Source organism: Nomascus leucogenys, chromosome 4 (assembly GCF_006542625.1).
Source record: "Nomascus leucogenys isolate Asia chromosome 4, Asia_NLE_v1, whole genome shotgun sequence".
NCBI classification, from domain to species: Eukaryota; Metazoa; Chordata; class Mammalia; order Primates; family Hylobatidae; genus Nomascus; species Nomascus leucogenys.
This window is the reverse complement of record NC_044384.1, coordinates 114,887,917-114,904,965: the sequence shown is the minus strand read 5'-3', so window position 1 is coordinate 114,904,965 and position 17,049 is coordinate 114,887,917. Positions and strand designations below refer to the sequence as shown.

The following is a 17,049-nucleotide window of genomic DNA, read 5'->3' as shown; positions in this document are numbered from 1 at the left end:
TATTTACAAAAATAAAATTTAAAAAGTAGCACAATTTAAAATACTCAATCTTGTCTTTTGAATCTAATAACATAAAGGTACACAGTGTTGTTGTGGTTTTCCTGGGCCTCAACTTTGCACATGTGTACACAAATGCACACACATACAACACACACATCACCATATCCAACAATCGCTATATCAAATTGCATTATCTGCTGCTGCTTATATAGATGCAATAACCCCAAGAGGTGTATGCCATCTAATGATTTTTGGTTGTTAAAATCTCTAATATCCTTAGGAAATTGGGTCACTGGGCTCTATGGTTTCGCCCTGGTTTTACAGTTTTACTTGAAATTGACATCCTTCACTTTTATAAAAATTGCTTACATGATATGCCCACTTTAGGGCACATTGCAGTTTGTAAATTGCACAAGCTTCCTTTTACCTGGTTGCTTGTAGACAGACTATATGTTTAAAGAGATCAAAAGTCATCAATGTGCTGACATGAAATATACCTCACTCAAGAGCACCTGATCCTTCATTTTCTGCCCAAAGTTGTTTGTTCCCCCTGGGGATGTTATTTGCCAACCTATCACTTGCCTGCACACTCCCCAAAGAGGTAACGGCAGAAGCCAGCATCTGCCTATAAAGAGCAGTAGCAGCCGAAGAGTCCCCTTAATGACAATACCCCCGGAAACCTATTACCCCTGCCCCTGGAAGACTGCACTGACCACTCTGTCTCCCATAAAAGTATATGCAAACCCCACATGACTATTCCTTTTTGGATGTGATGACCTGTTTTGGGGTCTGCTTTTTGAAAGAGAACTTTTTATCCCTAGTCCCTGGCTCACAGAAAAGGAAAGAACAAATTAATACTGTCTTAAACATTGTCACAATAATAATTGTTATAAGAATCATAATTATTAGTCATTATTTAATGTCATACAGACACACTGTATACATAAAGTTTATACACATGCCCTGTGAATTTTATGGATTCATTATTTCTATTTTATAAATGAGAAAACAAACACTCATAGAGGTTATGTGTCTTGCTCAAGGGGCAAAAGCCTAGTAAGTGTCCAGGCTGGAACGTAAACACAGGTCTGCAAACTCCAAGTCAAGGCTTTCCACTAGCCATGTGCCCTGAACAACGTGGAAAGAACACTGAACAATAAAGAGCAGCTTGGTTCCCAAGGATGACGAGTGTCATAAAGGCAGCTGTCTTGGGACCAAAGGACTCCTTGAAAACAAGTTCTTGCTCATGTGGGCTCCCTATTGGGTCATTCTTGATTCCAGGCAAAGGCATCATCATCAGACTGACACCCCATCTCTGATGCGATATACAACTCACAAAGTAAATGGGCACTTTTCCCAGCTTGATTCCATGCCAACACTTCAACCTTCCCCAATTTTACCCAACTGTATCCTTCCTGTTCCAAAAATTTGGAAAGTCTTTTGAATAAAATAAATTTGGGAAGAATTTTCATCTTTATTGGCAAAGTGTTACTCAATAATCTTGCTAGCATGTTTTTTTTTTTCAGAATAATCTTATGCTTTCCCATTTGAGGTCCAACAGTGTTTTCATGTTATTAAAATACAATCAGTGAAACCAGAAGGCAAATTAAAATTTGCTCAAGTTGATCAATTTCTACAAGCAGAACATCTGTTCAGTGACTCCCACCAATTCCTTGGCATATTCCCCACAATTATTTTTCTGGGAATGGGCCTCATACCTGCATTCTCTGCCCCCATGGTTAAACTGAATCTGCTAGGGTTTGGGGTGTGCAGGAGGTAAGGCAAACAATTCAGCCTCTTCAGCTAGACACGTTCAAGATGCAACAGAGCATTTCAGCCTGAACCTGGAACCAAATGAGTCTGCTCATAATTATTGTCTTCTTTTATTTTAGGTTCAGGGGTACAACATGTGCAGGTTTCTTATACAGGCAAATTGCATGTCACGGGGATTTGGTGTACAGATTATTTCACCACTCAGGTAATAAACAGTATCAATTTTTTAAATACATCAGCCATTTCAAAGAAAAAAATTCCTTTTAAAAGTCAATTTTAGAAACAAATTTCAAAATTTGTCTCCACTTTAGTGTCCTAAGTAATTTTAGGTTGAAGATTTCAAAATATGCTTGTTAACTGCAGGGAGTATGTAATAGAAAGAGCACAGATACTAGTGTCATACAGAAATGGATCTATATCCTGTGTGATTTTGACAAAGTAGCCTCTGAATGTCAACCTTCTCATCAGCATAGTAGCATCTCTCTCTTGAACTTGATGTGAGAGTTAAATGTGCTCACCTATATAAAGCCTTAGCACAGTGCCTGGCCACCACAGATACATAGCAGAAGTCATTTTCCTGGCTACCATTATCACTAAAGAGTAAAGCCTAAATAAGGAATTCATCTGCGGTGGTTAATGCCACCTAAACTTACCCAGTAAGCACCAGAAAATAGCCAATATGATATTTATAACCCTACAAATATAAAGAGACAAACGGACATTAACAAGAAAATAAAAGAAATTTGATTCTAAAGATAAATGCAATGCACATCTTTTTTGTTTTTTTTTTTTGTTTTTTTTTTTGAGACGGAGTCTCACTCTGTCGCCCAGGCTGGAGTGCAGTGGCGCAATCTCGGCTCACTGCAAGCTCTGCCTCCCAGGTTCACGCCATTCTCCTGCCTCAGCCTCCTGAGTAGCTGGGACTACAGGCGCCCGCCACCGCGCCAGGCTAATTTTTTGTATTTTTAGTAGAGACGGGGTTTCACCATGGTCTCGATCTCCTGACCTCGCAATGCACATCTTTGATTAAATCACATTTTCTACTTCTGGGGTTAATCTGTCTCATAATTATTGTTTTGTTTTGTTTTTGTTTTTGTTTTTTTGCAGAGCTCGTTTCCAAATATGATTAAGTTATCCATTTGTTATGAACACAATGAGAGTTTGCATTGACACAAGTATGTTTTCTGTTTCCTCCTCCTCCTTTTCCTCCTCTTCCTCCTCCTCCTTCTTCTTCTTCTTCGTCTTCTTTTTGTGAGGCAGGGTCTCACTCCCTAGGCTCAGGTAATCCTCCCACCTCAGCCTCCCAGTCAACTGGGACCACAGGTGTGCACCACCATGCCCAGATGATTTTTGTATTTAATGTAGAAGTGGGGTTTTGACATGTTGCTCAGGCTGGTCTCGAAGTCCTAGGCTCAAGCGATCCCCAGCCTCCCAAAGTACTAGGATTACAGGCATAAGCCACTGCACCTGGCCTCTTCATTTTTAAATTTTAAAATGTATCCTTATTAAATCAACTTTAAAATACCATAAAACATTTCTTTAATGGGAATAAATGACATTGAATCTATAAATTACTTTGGGCAGTATGGCCATTTACATGATACTTTTTCTTTCCATCCATGAGCATGGGATGCTTTTCCATTTGTTTGTGTCCTCTCTTACTTCCTTGAGCAGTGGTTTGTAGTTCTCCTTGAAAAGATCCTTCACTCCCCTTGTTAGCTGTATTCTAGGTATTTTAGTCTCTTTGTAGCAATTGTGAATGGGAGTTCATTCATGATTTGGCTCTCTGCTTGTCTGTTGTTGGTGTATAGTAATGCTTGTGATTATTGAACATTGATTTTGTATCCTGAGACTTTGCCAAAGCTGTGAATCAGCTTAAGAAGCTTGGGCTGAGATGATGGAGTTTACTCGATATAGGATCACAACATCTGCAAACAGAGACATTTTGACTTCCTCTCTTCCTATCTGAATCCCTGTTATTTCTTTCTCTTGCCTGACTGCCCTGGCCAGAACTTCCAATACTATGTTGAATAGAGTGGTGAGAGAAGACATCTTTGTTGTGCCAGTTTTCAAAGAGAATGCTTCCAGCTTTTGCCAATTCAGTATAATATTGGCTGTGGGTTTGCCATAAATGGCTCTTATTATTTTGAGGTATGTTCCTTCAATACCTAGTTTATTGAGAGTCTTTAAAATGAATGGACGTTGAATTTTATTGAAGGCCTTTTCTGCATCTATTGAAATAATCATGTGGTTTTTGTCTTTAGTTCTGTTTATGTGTGAATTACATGTATTGATTTGCATATGTTGAACCAGCCTTGCATCCCAAGAATGAAGCCAACTTGATCATGGTGAATAAGCTTTTTGATGTGCTGCTGGATTCAGTTTGCCAGTATTTTGCCAAGGATTTTTACGTCGATCTTCATCAGGGATATTGGCCTGAAGTTTTCTTTTTTTGTTGTATCTCTGCCAGGTTTTAGTACCGGGATGATGCTGGCCTCATAAAATGTATTAGGGAGGGGTCCCTCCTTTTCAATTATTTGGAATATTTTCAGAAGAAATGGTACCAGCTCCTTTTTGTACCTCTGGTAGAATTCAGCTGTAAATCTGTCTGGTGCTGGGCTTTTTTTGGTTGGTAGGCTATTTGTTACTGCCTCAATTTCAGAACTTGTGATTGGTCTATTCAGGGATTCAACTTCTTCCCAGTTCAGTCTTGGGAGGGTGTATGGCCACTGACATTCTTCACAGAATTAGAAAAAAAACTACTTTAAAATTCTTATGGAACCAAAAAAGAGCCCGTATAGACACGGCAACCCTAAGCAAAAAGAACAGAGCTGGAGGCATCCCGCTACCTGGCTTCAAGCTATACTACAAGGCTACAATAACCAAAACAGCATAGTACTGGTACAAAAACAGATACATAGGCCAATGGAACAGTATAGAGGTCTCAGAAATAAGACCACACATCTACAACCATCTAATCTTTGACAAACCTGACAAAACCAAGCAATGGGGAAAGGAGTCCCTATTTAATAAATGGTGCTGGGGAAGTGGGCTAGCCATACGCAGAAGATTGAAGCTGGACCCCTTTCTTACACCTCATACAAAAATTAACTCAACCATTCAGGACATAGGCACAGGCAAAGGCTTCCTGACAAAAACATCAAAAGCAATTGCAACAAAAGCAAAAATTGACAAATGGGATCTAATTAAACTAAAGAGCTTCTGCACAGCAAAAGAAACTATCAGAGTGAACAGACAGCCTACAGAATGGGAGAAAATTATTGCAATCTACCCATACGACAAAGATCTAATATCCGGAATCTACATGGAACTTAAACAAATTTACAAAAAAAAAAAAAAAAAAAAAAAAACCCCAGTAAAAAGTGGGCAAAGGACATGAACTGACACTTCTCAAAAGAAGATATTTATATGGCCAGCAAACATATGAAGAAAAGCTCAACATCACTGATCATTAGAGAAATGCAAATCAAAACCACAAAGAGTACCATCTCACTCCAGTCAGAATGGTGATTATTAAAGAGTCAAGAAACAACAGATGCTGGTGAGGCTGTGGAGAAATAGGAATGCTTTTACACTGTTGGTGGGAATGTAAATTAAACCATTGTGGAAGATAGTGTGACAATTTCTCAAAAACCTAGAACCAGAAATACCATTTGACCCAGCAATCCCATTACTGGGTATATACCTAAAGGAATATAAATCATTTTATTATAAAGATAAATGCATGCATATGTTCGTTGCAGCACTATTCCCAATAGCAAAGACATGGAATCAACCCAAATGCCCATCAATGAAAGACTGAATAAAGAAAATGTGGTACACACATGCCATAGAATACTATGCAGCCATAAAAAGGAACAAGATCATGTCCTTTGCAGGGACATGGATGGAGCTGGAAGCCATTACCCTCATCAAACTAATGCAGGAACAGAAAACCAAACACTGCATGTTCTCAGTCATAATTGGGAGCTGAACAATGAGAACACATGGACACAGGGAGAGAACAACACACACTAGGGCCTGTCGGGGCAGGGGCATGGTGGGATAGTGAGAGGGAGAGCATCAGGATAAAAATGTAATGCACATGGGCTTAATACCTAGGTGATGGGTTGATAGGTGCAGCAAACCACCATGGCACACATTTACCTATCTAACAAACCTGCACATCCTGCACATATATCCTGGAACTTAAAATAAAATAAAAATTTTAAAAAAGAAAACAAAAAATACTGATCTAAAAAGTGGACTTTAAAATACTTAGGAAAATTAATTAAGTCCATAAATTGCGTATTTATGTGGAATTCAGTCTACTTTACTGTCATTGACAGTAATTAAAGATCCTCCTGAAAAAAAATTCTTTAAATTCATGCATAGTTTTATTGCACCTATGGAACCATTTTCATTTATTGTTTGTGTTCTATCAAAGCTTTAAAAAAAAACAGAAAAAAATATTTTATATAACAAAACCAAAATGCATTTATTTTGGAGAAAATTTGAGGTAAAATATTTTTAAGAGGTATAAAAGATAAAGTAGAGACCATAAGCAATTCAACCATTAAATTATTAACAATATAAACACTGGCATATTTCATGCCAAACTTTTAATTCATATTTTGATATCATATCCTCTTTAGTTTCCTAACATTTAAAAAATTTAGTTATTAAATGTTTATCAAAACACAGGTTTTAAGAAAGTTTTATTAGAACATAGCTAAATTTATTCATATATCTATGGTCTGCGGCTGCTTTCATGCTACAACTAAATAGCTGAGTTGAGTCACTGCAACAGAGACCAGATGGCCAGCAAAGCCTACAATATTTAGCATTTGGCCCTTTATAGAAAAAGTTTGCCAGTCCTTAGTCTAGATGTACAGTAATGTGTTTAAGTTTCTCTTGTTATTGGATATTCAGAGTTTTTATTTTTTAAACTGGTATTGATAACTGCAATGAACATCTCTGAACATAAATATTTGTCTCTAACTCTGATTATTTTCTTAGGATGTACTTTGGAATTTAGAGGAAAACAGATCAAGACTTGTACAATTCTTAATGCATACTGCCAAATTGCATTCAGAAAGGTCGTGCCAACTTACACTCACACCAGCTCTTCATGAGCATATCCAGATCATCACATGCTTGCAAGAATTGAACATTATTATTTTTTGTTATGTCGGTTTGATAGATTAATAATATTTCATGCTAATCTGCATTTTCTGGATGGTTAAAGAGGCTTACGTTTTATCTCATATATATAGGGCATTTATTTTTTTAATAATCTATTTATGTGCTTTGCCCATTTTCTTATTTAAAAAGTTTTCTACCTTTGAAGAATATTTATGTCTGGTGTACCACATGTGACCAATATTTTCTCTAGTTTATCATTTGCCCTTCGCTCTCAATGCCTCTTTCTCCAGGAGCTTAATCATTCTTTGGTTGGATCATTTCTAGTTTACCATATTTCCTTTATAGTTTTAATGTCTTTATTATTTTACACTTCTCTATGTCTCTCTAATTCCTCCCAAGAGACTGTTTCAAGGTAGTCCTCACTTCACTTTGATTTTTCTGAAGTTTCAATTCAGTCTTTCATTGCTTCTAATGCATGTTAGTTTAGTATTTATTTCCTTGTAGACTTTTCTTCTCAGTCAGCCCCTTTCTTCTACAGAATATTTTGTTTTCTTTTCTTTAACTTTTATTTTAAGTTCGGGGTACAGTGCAGGTTTGTTATATAGGTAAACTTGTGTCCTGGGGGTTTGTTGTACAGATTATTTCCTCACCTAGGTATTAAGCCTAGCACCCATTAGTTATTTTTTCTGATCCCCTCCATCCTCCCCTTCACCCCCAAAAGGTCCCAGTGTGTGTTATTCCCCTTTGTGTGTCCATGTGTCCTCATCATTTAGCTCCAACTTACAAGTGAGAACGTGCGGTATTTTTTTGGTTTTCTGTTCCTGTGTTAGTTTGCTAAGGATAATGGCCTCCAGCTCCATCCATGTCCCTGCAAAGGACATGATCTTGTTGTTTTATGGCTGCTTAGTATTCCATGGTGTATATGTGCCCCAGATTTGGGGTACATATATTTTCTTTATCCAGTCTACCATTGATGGGCATTTAGGTTGAATCTATGCCTTTGCTATACAGCATGTTTTCTTTGCGTCTCATTGCATCATCTCTTTACCTCAAGATATTTTCTCCTTATAACACTGAGGCCAAGTTTTCCTTCAACCTACTGCATTCAGTATGTCTGAAAGGAGAACGTTGAGACATATGTGCATATTTTCTGCAATTTTTTAAATGTTTTATTGTAATAGTCTTGGTCCTTTTATCCTGTGGTAAGCAGAATAACAACTCCCCAAAGATGCCCAGGTCCTAATCTCCAAAACTTGGAATATGTTATTTTATATGACAAAAGGAACTTTGTAGATGTAATTAAGTTAAAGATTTTGTGACCAGTGGATTATCTGGATTATCAGGGTGAGCCCAGTGTAATCACAGAGATCCTTAGAAGGGGAAGACAGGAGGGCCAGAGTCAGAGAAGGAGATGTGATGATGGAAGCCGGGGTCAGAGAGAGAGAGATTTGAAGATGCTATGCTCCTGGCCTTGAAGGTGAAGGAAGGAGCCGTGAGCCAAGGAATATAGGTGATGACCTCTAGAGCTGGAAAAGACAAGGAAACAGACTGTCTCTTAGAGCCTCTAGAAAGAATGCAGCCCTGCCAGCACCTTGTTCTTAGGACTTCTGAACCCTAGAACTGTAAGATAATAAATTTGTGTTGTTATAAGCCACCAAATTTGGGGTAATTTATTGTAGCAACAACAGGAAACTGATCCAGATTTTACACAAAAGGGACTTTGCAGATGTGATGAAGGTTATGGACTCTGGGATAGGGAGACATCCTGGATTGTCTAGGTGGGCCAAATCTAATCACTTGAGCCGTTAAGAACAGAGAAATGTATCTGGCTAGAGTCAGGGAGATGCAGCAGAAGAGGACAGATGAAAAATGAGGTAAAAGTGTAAGTCAAAGAGAGATAAAGTATGAGAAAGACTCAGCCTACCATTAATGGATGTGAAGATGGAGAAAGGGGACCACAAGCCAGAGGATGAGGGTGGCCTCTAGAAGCTGGAAACAGGCATGTCAGTCCTCCAGCCACCGGGAGCTGAACTCAGCAACATTCTAAATGAGCCTAAAATTAAATACTCCCCTAGAGAAAAAGCAAAGAAAGAAAGGAATAGAGCCCTTTTGACTCCTTGATTTTGGCCTTATAAAACCCAGAGCAGAGAAAACCAGCCAAGTCCTCTAGACCTACAAAACTGTGATATAATAAATGGTGTTGTTTAAGGCTTCTAAGTTTGTGGTAATTTGTTACAACAGTAATAGCAAACGAATAAGCATCTCAAGTTACAAAATTCAAACTCAAATTCAAAGGTTCTATTTTACTCCTTAATAAAGAGTCTGATAGAGGTCAGTTCTTGGGTTGATAATTCAGTGGCTTGATCTTCTGGTCAGAGAACCAAATTCTTCCACATTTCTGCTAAGCCATCCTTGAAATGATAGCTGTGTCCCCTAGTGGTCACAGATGGCTGCAGCCACTCCAGGAATCCTTCCAGACAAAGAAAGATTTTCTTCCTAAGGCATCTCTTTTAATAGGGGGGAAGAAAAAAAAACTTTCCCAGAGGTTCCCTAGCAGATATTTCATCTTGCTTCATTGGCTGGAACTAAGTTCTATGTAAACCACTAAGAATCACTCACAAGGAGGATAGAAACAGGACTTGGATCAATTAAATTCACCTAAGTCACATAGGATAGGGATGGGCAACAGAAGGAAAGGCAGGACTCTGCTTCATGGGAAAATGACAGAAATGACCATGAGTACCAATCATAAGTGTTTGCCTCAAGGTTTTAGTTATCCTAGAACAGTGAGTGATTGATGCAGAACTAAGGTTGCCCAGCTGAAACGATGAGTGAATTAGTCTGGCTCCAGCTCAGTTTCCACAAAATTCAAAAACCAAAGTAGAGGACATGGGTGTGTGATCAAGAGTCTAAAATATCAAAGATTGAACACTGAATGTTAACATTTAACTCCAAAGCAAGGACCTCCAAGTCATTAAAGAGTCTAGGCTCTGGAGAATGAGATTGGGAAGAAATTGAGTAAGTCATTCAAATCCAGAAGACCGTAAAATGCCTGTGTCCCATACTAGGAAAGCAAAGTTTCTGAGAGATGCTGAGGAGCTGGCCATAGATGAGCTACATGGTTAGGTATGTGCTGGGCTGGCTAGAGATGGGATGCTGTGTATGTGGGGTGCCTCTGCTCTGCATATGCTGCACTTACGTTGGCGTTGGGACATCCAGCTTACCACTGCTGCATACATGGTGCTCATGTCAACAAGCCGGTTGGTCAGGTCAGGATTTATCAGTATGGGAAGAAAATTTGTCCAGCTTTCCGGAAGTCTCTTTAGGTTAGAGAGAGGGAGGAAGGATGGAGAGAGAATGGGTAGCAAGAGAAAAAAAGAGGACAGATGAAGATGGGAAGGGAAAGGAGGAAAGTCAAGGGTAGGGGAGAGGAGAAGAGGGAAAGGGAAGGGAAGAGAAGGGAGGGGAAAGGAGAATAGAAAGAATTGTTTTAAATAAATCTAACCACCTCATTCCTCCAGTTAAAACCTTTTAACACCTGTTTGCCCTTTTCCCATGCTGCAGAGCCCTGATTTTGTTCTGTTGTCCACCTATATCTTAAATGACTCAGGCAATGCTAACTGAATTGATCCCATTCTCCTTGTCGGTGATGATTTTAGTGGTTTGCTGGTGGCCCAATTCTAGTCCATGATACAGGTCAGAAGGTCAGCCAAAGGTCTTAGCAGAATTTAGCATGGCTTGCATTTCCTGCATACTCCAGGCTCTGACAGATTTTGTGGCTTCATCTTACACCCATTACTACCTCCATTTCTCTGTTCTGGTACACTGAATTTTTTCCATTACTTCAAAGTGTCCTAATCTCTTGATGCTGGAATTTGTTCTGATTCTAGTCTTATTTTCCTCCTTCCTACACCTTTTCCTCTTTCTTTAAATGTCACTTCTTCAAGAAGGTGTTTCTTACCCCATTGGCCACATCAGTTTTCCATAAGTATTTCCATTAGTACTCTTTTCTTTATTCATTAAGTCATGCAAAAAAATATTATGTTTTATGTTGTCAGTCAGATTACTAAATGTTGTCCACAGGACAATCAGCCATCAAAACAGCCACAGCCCTTGCACTCACCACATTGTTGATTTCTCAGTAAATGTCAGCTGGGACAGCTGTAACCAGAAAGCTCTGTCAGGGATCTGTCTTGTATTGCGCTAGTTCCCCAGTATTTATAATGGTATCTAACACGTAGTAGGTACTCAACAAAGAGTTGTTGAATGAGTGAATAAATAAGGAAAGCAGGAAATTGAGGATCCTTAGGCAATGAAAATATCTCTAACTGGACCTGATGAGTAAAACATTTCTGCTAGGGAGGTCAACTGTTCAATTACAGTTTGGAATTGACGGGTTTTGAAGGACTTGAGACTTTCAGTGCTAATATGGAGAAAGTCCTGAGCAAACGGAGACAAGTTGGTCACCCTCTATTTATGGCCCTCCAAACCAAAAGAGTTCCTCTGTCCTCACTTTCCACTCTTTTCCATCCATAACTAATCTTCTGGGAAGATACTTCCATTCTGCCTCTAAATGAGTGGAAATTTTTCAGGCTCTGCCATTGTTTCCTAAAATGGTAGATTCTCAAGGCTGAGAGGTTATGTATTTTACCATCAGAATTTTAAACTCTGGATCCCTTATTTCTGGATAGAGTCAAAGCGGCTGAAGCCTGTGTTCAGCCATTTGTACTCATCATCTTCAAAACTTCTCAAACTTAAAAAGGTCTCCCAAAATCAAAGCACTTTAGAGATGCCAAACCGGAAGGTTGAAAATAAGCCGGTGCATTCAACAAAGCATGAACCATTGTGCTTCTTGGCTTCCTATTTCAGAAACACTTCCGAACAACTCTTCCACATCCTCTATCAAGCAATGTTTCTCTTCTACATAAAAACCTTGAAAGAGAGGAGAAAAAAGCAAAGATCTATCTTATATACAGGCACACATTTGAACTTCAGTGGTGTTTTTGCCCCAAGAACTGAAATTTGTTCTTCACAGAGATGAGGAAATGCTCTGAAAATGACCCAAAAGACATTTTTAGGTCAGTCCAGTTTTTGTTTGTTCCAAGGCGTGGAGTAATGGTGTAAGGCTCTTAGCTGTGGCCAGAATTTCAATGTTCTGACTCCTTGCCCAGTATTCTCACTCTTCCACATCACCACAATACAGCATTCTTGTGTGTATATGTCAATAAATTGTTTTCAAGTTTGATTTTTTAACTTAAATATTTAAATTCAACATGTTTTCATGGTTCATGTTTCACCTAGAACCAGCCTACTCAAAGGGCGGGTGTTTATATTTTTACTGATGCTGACTGGTAGGACTCATATTAAGGGTTGTTGAATTTTGACACATAGAAGCAGGTGAGAAAACACACTCTTTGGCAAATTGTAAAGGTAAATCCTCCTCTCAAGGCATTTTTGGGTGTTCTTCCGAGACATACTCCCTGCTCATCACTGGAGCCTCCCCGCTTCAGTATTACTGGCATGGGCAATGGCAGGTCTCAGCTTTGCCACCCAGGCTGGAGTGCAGTGATGTGATCTCAGCTCACTGTAACCTCTGCCTCCAAGGTTCAAGCCATTCTCCTGCCTCGGCCTCCTGAGTAGCTGGGATTACAGGCGTGCACCACCACACCCAGCTAATTTTTGTATTTTTAGTAGAGATGGGGTTTCAGGACATTGGTCCGGCTGGTCATGAACTCCTGACCTCAAGTGATCCACCCATCTCAGCCTCCCAAAGTGCTGGGATTACAGGCATGAGCCACCACACCTGGCCAGGTGTCTGCATTTATTTATTTGTTTGTTTATTTATTTTGTGGAGGTATAATTTTTCATTCTGATTAGACCCTATTATTCTGAGGGCAAAAACTATGTTTTGTGCTCCCTTTGTGTCACCTAGGGCATCTGGTACTATGTTGGGCATGTATTTATTTATTTATTTTATACTCTAAGTTCTGGGATGCACTTGCAGAACGTGCAGGTTTGTTAACAAATATATGAAAAAAGCTGCAGGTCTCAGCTTTTGAAAATCAAGTAGACCATCCCTTTTGAAGTCACGTCAAGGGACCTAACATGACCCATCAGCTCCTTCTCTCACAAATGACCCACATCTGGTCTTCATGAAACAGTCAACACATCCTCTACTCTTACAAATTATCTTCTCTTCACTTCTCTATCTAGTCCAGTTTCTCACACAGTAGATTTCTAAAGCATGAGTCACATACCAGTCCATTGTATGTCCCAAGCTCCAGGAGTCACAAATCAAGTTCTTTGAGTGTCCTATTCAAGCCCCTTCTTCTACATGATGGAAGAGCCCACTGTGGTGGCTTCTGTTGGAGCCTTGCTCCTTTCCTTTCATCAGGTGGGTGCACTCATCTCCTTTCCTTTCCTTTCACCAGGTGGGTGCACTCATCTCCCAATTGCTATGTTGGCCACGAGCAACTCACAGCTGCCCTTCTCAGGGAAGGCCTTATGAGAGAGCAGGACCCTCTCTCCTGGAAGGTTATGCCCTTCACACTGCAGGCCAGCCAGTGGCCAATGACTGACTGACATGGGGTTCAAAATTCGGAAGCCCTAGCTTCAAAGTGAGACAATTCTCTGATGCAGTTCATGCTCCAGAGCTCCCAGGGAAACCAAGCTAGACTGCTTTCCAGCTGAAAACCTCTCATTGCTGGGCTCCTTCCCCGGCCCCATCCTGCATCCCTCACTTCCCACCTCCTGAGAGCACCCACTCAATAAGTCACTTGCACAAGGATCCCTGTGTCAGGTTCTGTTTCTGGGGGAATCCAACCTAAGACAAGGCCTGTCATCCATGGAAGCAGGTGAGGCAGGAGAAACTCACAACACCACAATAGTTCTGTTCATCAACCTCTTCAAATTTTCATCTGGCCACATCCACCCTTCTATGCCCTTCAGTGGCCGATAAGTGGTGAGTCACAAGAGTATACAAATGAATGTTTATCAACTCCTTTTTAAAGTCTAGCATAGGTGGCCTTACTTTGGAATATGGGAAATGTTAGCATCTATTTGCTTGAGGCCAGGAGTGAAATAGCTCCCTTTGACTTCCTGATGTTATATGAGGTGCATATAAAATTCTGAGCACATGACAGGAGTCTGCTGAATGATAGCTATTATTTTGGTCCTTTAAAATAATGTCTTGAGAATTCATTGCATGCCACATGCTAGGCTCCGTGACAAACATTGTTATCTCATTCTGTCCTCACAGTGACTCTTCAGAGGGTCACAGTACTATTAATCCTCATTTTATTGATCTTCATTCATAAAGCTAAATTTCAGAAAACACTCAATGCCTGGGCCTCATTCCAAACCTAGGTTTTTGCCTAATTTTTTATCAAACCTTTTTCTCACTGTGCTGGTTTCCCACCCTGAAACTGCTCTCCCTTTTCCAGTTTGTTGCTCCTGCAACCTCAGTCAGCAGGGATTCAAGCTGCAGGTTCTAACTTCTTTCTTGCTGAGAGTAAAGTATTTTGTTTTTTTTTCTTCCTTGGCATTCAGATCTGCGTGAGTTCTGAAGGAGAACAAGATGGCTTTATCAGAGTCCTCAGTGGAAAAAAGAAAGGCCTCATCCCCCTTGATGTACTAGAAAACATCTGATTGCTGGCTCCTCCTCTGTTTGCAGTAGGCAAGCTCTGCTGCAATGCCTCTGCCTCATCTCACACTGCGTCAACCCAAAGGAGCTGCCGCACTGACCCAGCCCCCCAGGAAACAGTGAGACAAGAATCAAGTATCTGAGACTGTGGAGTAACAGCCACAAAACAGAGGGCCCACTGCACAGCATATCCAGGCTGCCACAGGTGGGGACGAGGCTGAGAGAGTCAGCAGGCAGAGCCAGATGCCATGCTTGGCAGCAGCAGTAGGACTATAAACCACAGCTGTCCCCCAGGATCCCACTCCTTTCTGTCTGTGTGGTGTAAGTTAACACACTGGAGTGTGCTCCAGTTTGCAGGGTAGCCCAGTGCAAGGTTCAGATCCATGTAGCCAAGTATTATCCTGGTTCCAGACCTATGTCACCAGTACCAATCAGTCAGCATCATCACATTTCAGGCCCCAAGCAATCTCTGTGCAAAGCATCCGAAAGGCCTGCTTCCCAGCCCCCAGCATTCCAGTGCTCCCCAGGCTCCCTCTCTTTGTGATTGTGCTGTCCAGAGCGTCCAGCTTGTTCTTTCTTTCTCTGGTGGTGTGCATTAGATGTGAGGGCTATGTTGACATGGCATCACCTCCAAAGACCTGACCTGCCTAAAGACTGATGACAGGCCATCCTTCCTGCTGTTCTAGGTACTGGCCTGGGTGACAGAGCAGGACACGAGACATAGATACAGTGGGGAGGAGAAGTGGGGAAAGGTGGAGCAGAGAGTTCTTACTTATTGAAGATTATACAGCCCTTTCAGTTATGAAGTCCCTGCTTGAAGGTGATGGACCTGGGGAAGAGACTATAACAAAAAGTCTCCATTTTCATTTTACATCCTCTCTATTGGAAGCAGCATTTTCCCTTCATGCTGTCCTATAGGACTCCACTTTGAAGGTTGAGCCTATGTTGCGGGGAACTAGGAACATGGAGGGGAACCAACAACAGCATCTTAGAAGAAATGTAGCCAAATTGGAATCCATTCTTCTTTAGGGCAGTATATGAAATCCTAGCAGATGTAAAATGGAAAAGAATCCTAATGCTTCATCCTTCTGAAAGTAGGGGAACTAGGGGCCCAATTAGCGTCATCTAGGGGAATCTCTATTACTCTGTACTTGTACTAATGTTTACAAGAATGCAATATACTGTGATGCCTTCCTACTCAAGCCTCCTAGCATTCAAACTTTCATCCTATTAGTCATTAATATGGTTAAACTTCAATTCACGATCACCTTGGAATCAATGTCAGTTTGATTTATTTTGTTACAGAGCAATAAAATCATTAGAACAATGGTTTTTAAAAGACTTAAGTGGATGCATCCTATGCATGTAAGCATTATTTCCCAAACCAAAGCATCATTCGTCTCCATTTATTTCTTTTGTTCCCACTCATTGTGAAGTTGGGAACTGAGAGGGGATGGCTGCTGGTTTCACAGAAGTTTGGATGCCTTACTCTTATCTTAAAGCCAGCATCCAGAATTTCCTCCCTCTCTGATTCCACATGCAAAACGAGGTGTACAATGTCAAGATGGATTCTTTGAGAGCCAGGGTAGATCATATGACTGCCTTTCTGTAAAATTGGATGCCTAGTACAAATGCTCTTTGCCTCTAATTCAGTATTCCATTTAATAAAAACAATACAGTGGCTGGAAAGGAGCATCAGAAACATGTGTCCTGATCTCTTCTTTCTGTCGTGATATCCATTGACATTTTGGTACAGTGATGTCACATCATATGCATGTTTAATTAAGATGAATCTTAAATATCAGTTTGCCTTTTACAGTTGAATAGAAGGAAGATGTGGTATCTAGCCTCCAAGGTAGTCTCCCAAAGATCCCTACCTCCTCATATTCTTTCCTTTGTGTAGTCCCTTCCCACACTGAATCAGGGCTGGTCTTATGTGGCCAATAGAATACAGCAGAAGTAGTACTACAAGGCTGTCTTAGTCTATTTTCTGTTTCTATAACAGAATATCTGAGACTGGTTAATTTACAAAGAAAAGAGATTTATTTAGCTGACAATTCTAGAGGCTAGGAAGTCCAAGAAGCATAGCGCTGGCATTTACTTGGCTTCTGGCAATGGCCATGAACAGTATCATAGCATGGCAGAGAAGCAGAATAGAAAGCAGTCATGTGCAAAGAAATAGAGAGAGACCAAACACGAGGAGCAGCCTTGATTTTTAACAACTCACTCTTGAAGTAACAAACCCAGTCCCAAGAGAGCAAGAACTCAGTCCCACCCGTGGGATAGCATTATCTATTCACGACGGATTCTCCCCATGACCCAAATTGAGTCCACCTCCCAATATAGCCACAATGGCAATCAAATTTTAACATGAGTTTCAGAGGGGACAAACCATATTCAAAACATAGTAATGACCCCATCTCAGATTGCATCTGAGGTTAAGTTTTAAAAGCAGCTTTAGCCTTGATCTCTTGGAATACTCACTGTTG

At 40.4% G+C, this 17,049-nt stretch overlaps 1 protein-coding gene across 2 annotated transcripts in view; it reads left to right on the top strand.

Annotated features, from left to right (window-relative positions):
• The window catches only part of STAC (SH3 and cysteine rich domain), a 169,671-nt gene extending 153,409 nt beyond the window's left edge, over positions 1-16,262 (top strand). For both annotated transcript variants that reach the window (XM_003256840.3, XM_030812150.1), the window contains one exon: positions 14,467-16,262. In XM_003256840.3, the coding sequence (XP_003256888.1) occupies positions 14,467-14,565 (99 nt within the window). In that variant the 3' untranslated portion in view covers positions 14,566-16,262. The remainder of the gene's footprint in view (positions 1-14,466) is intronic.
• The last annotated feature ends 787 nt before the right edge of the window (positions 16,263-17,049 follow it).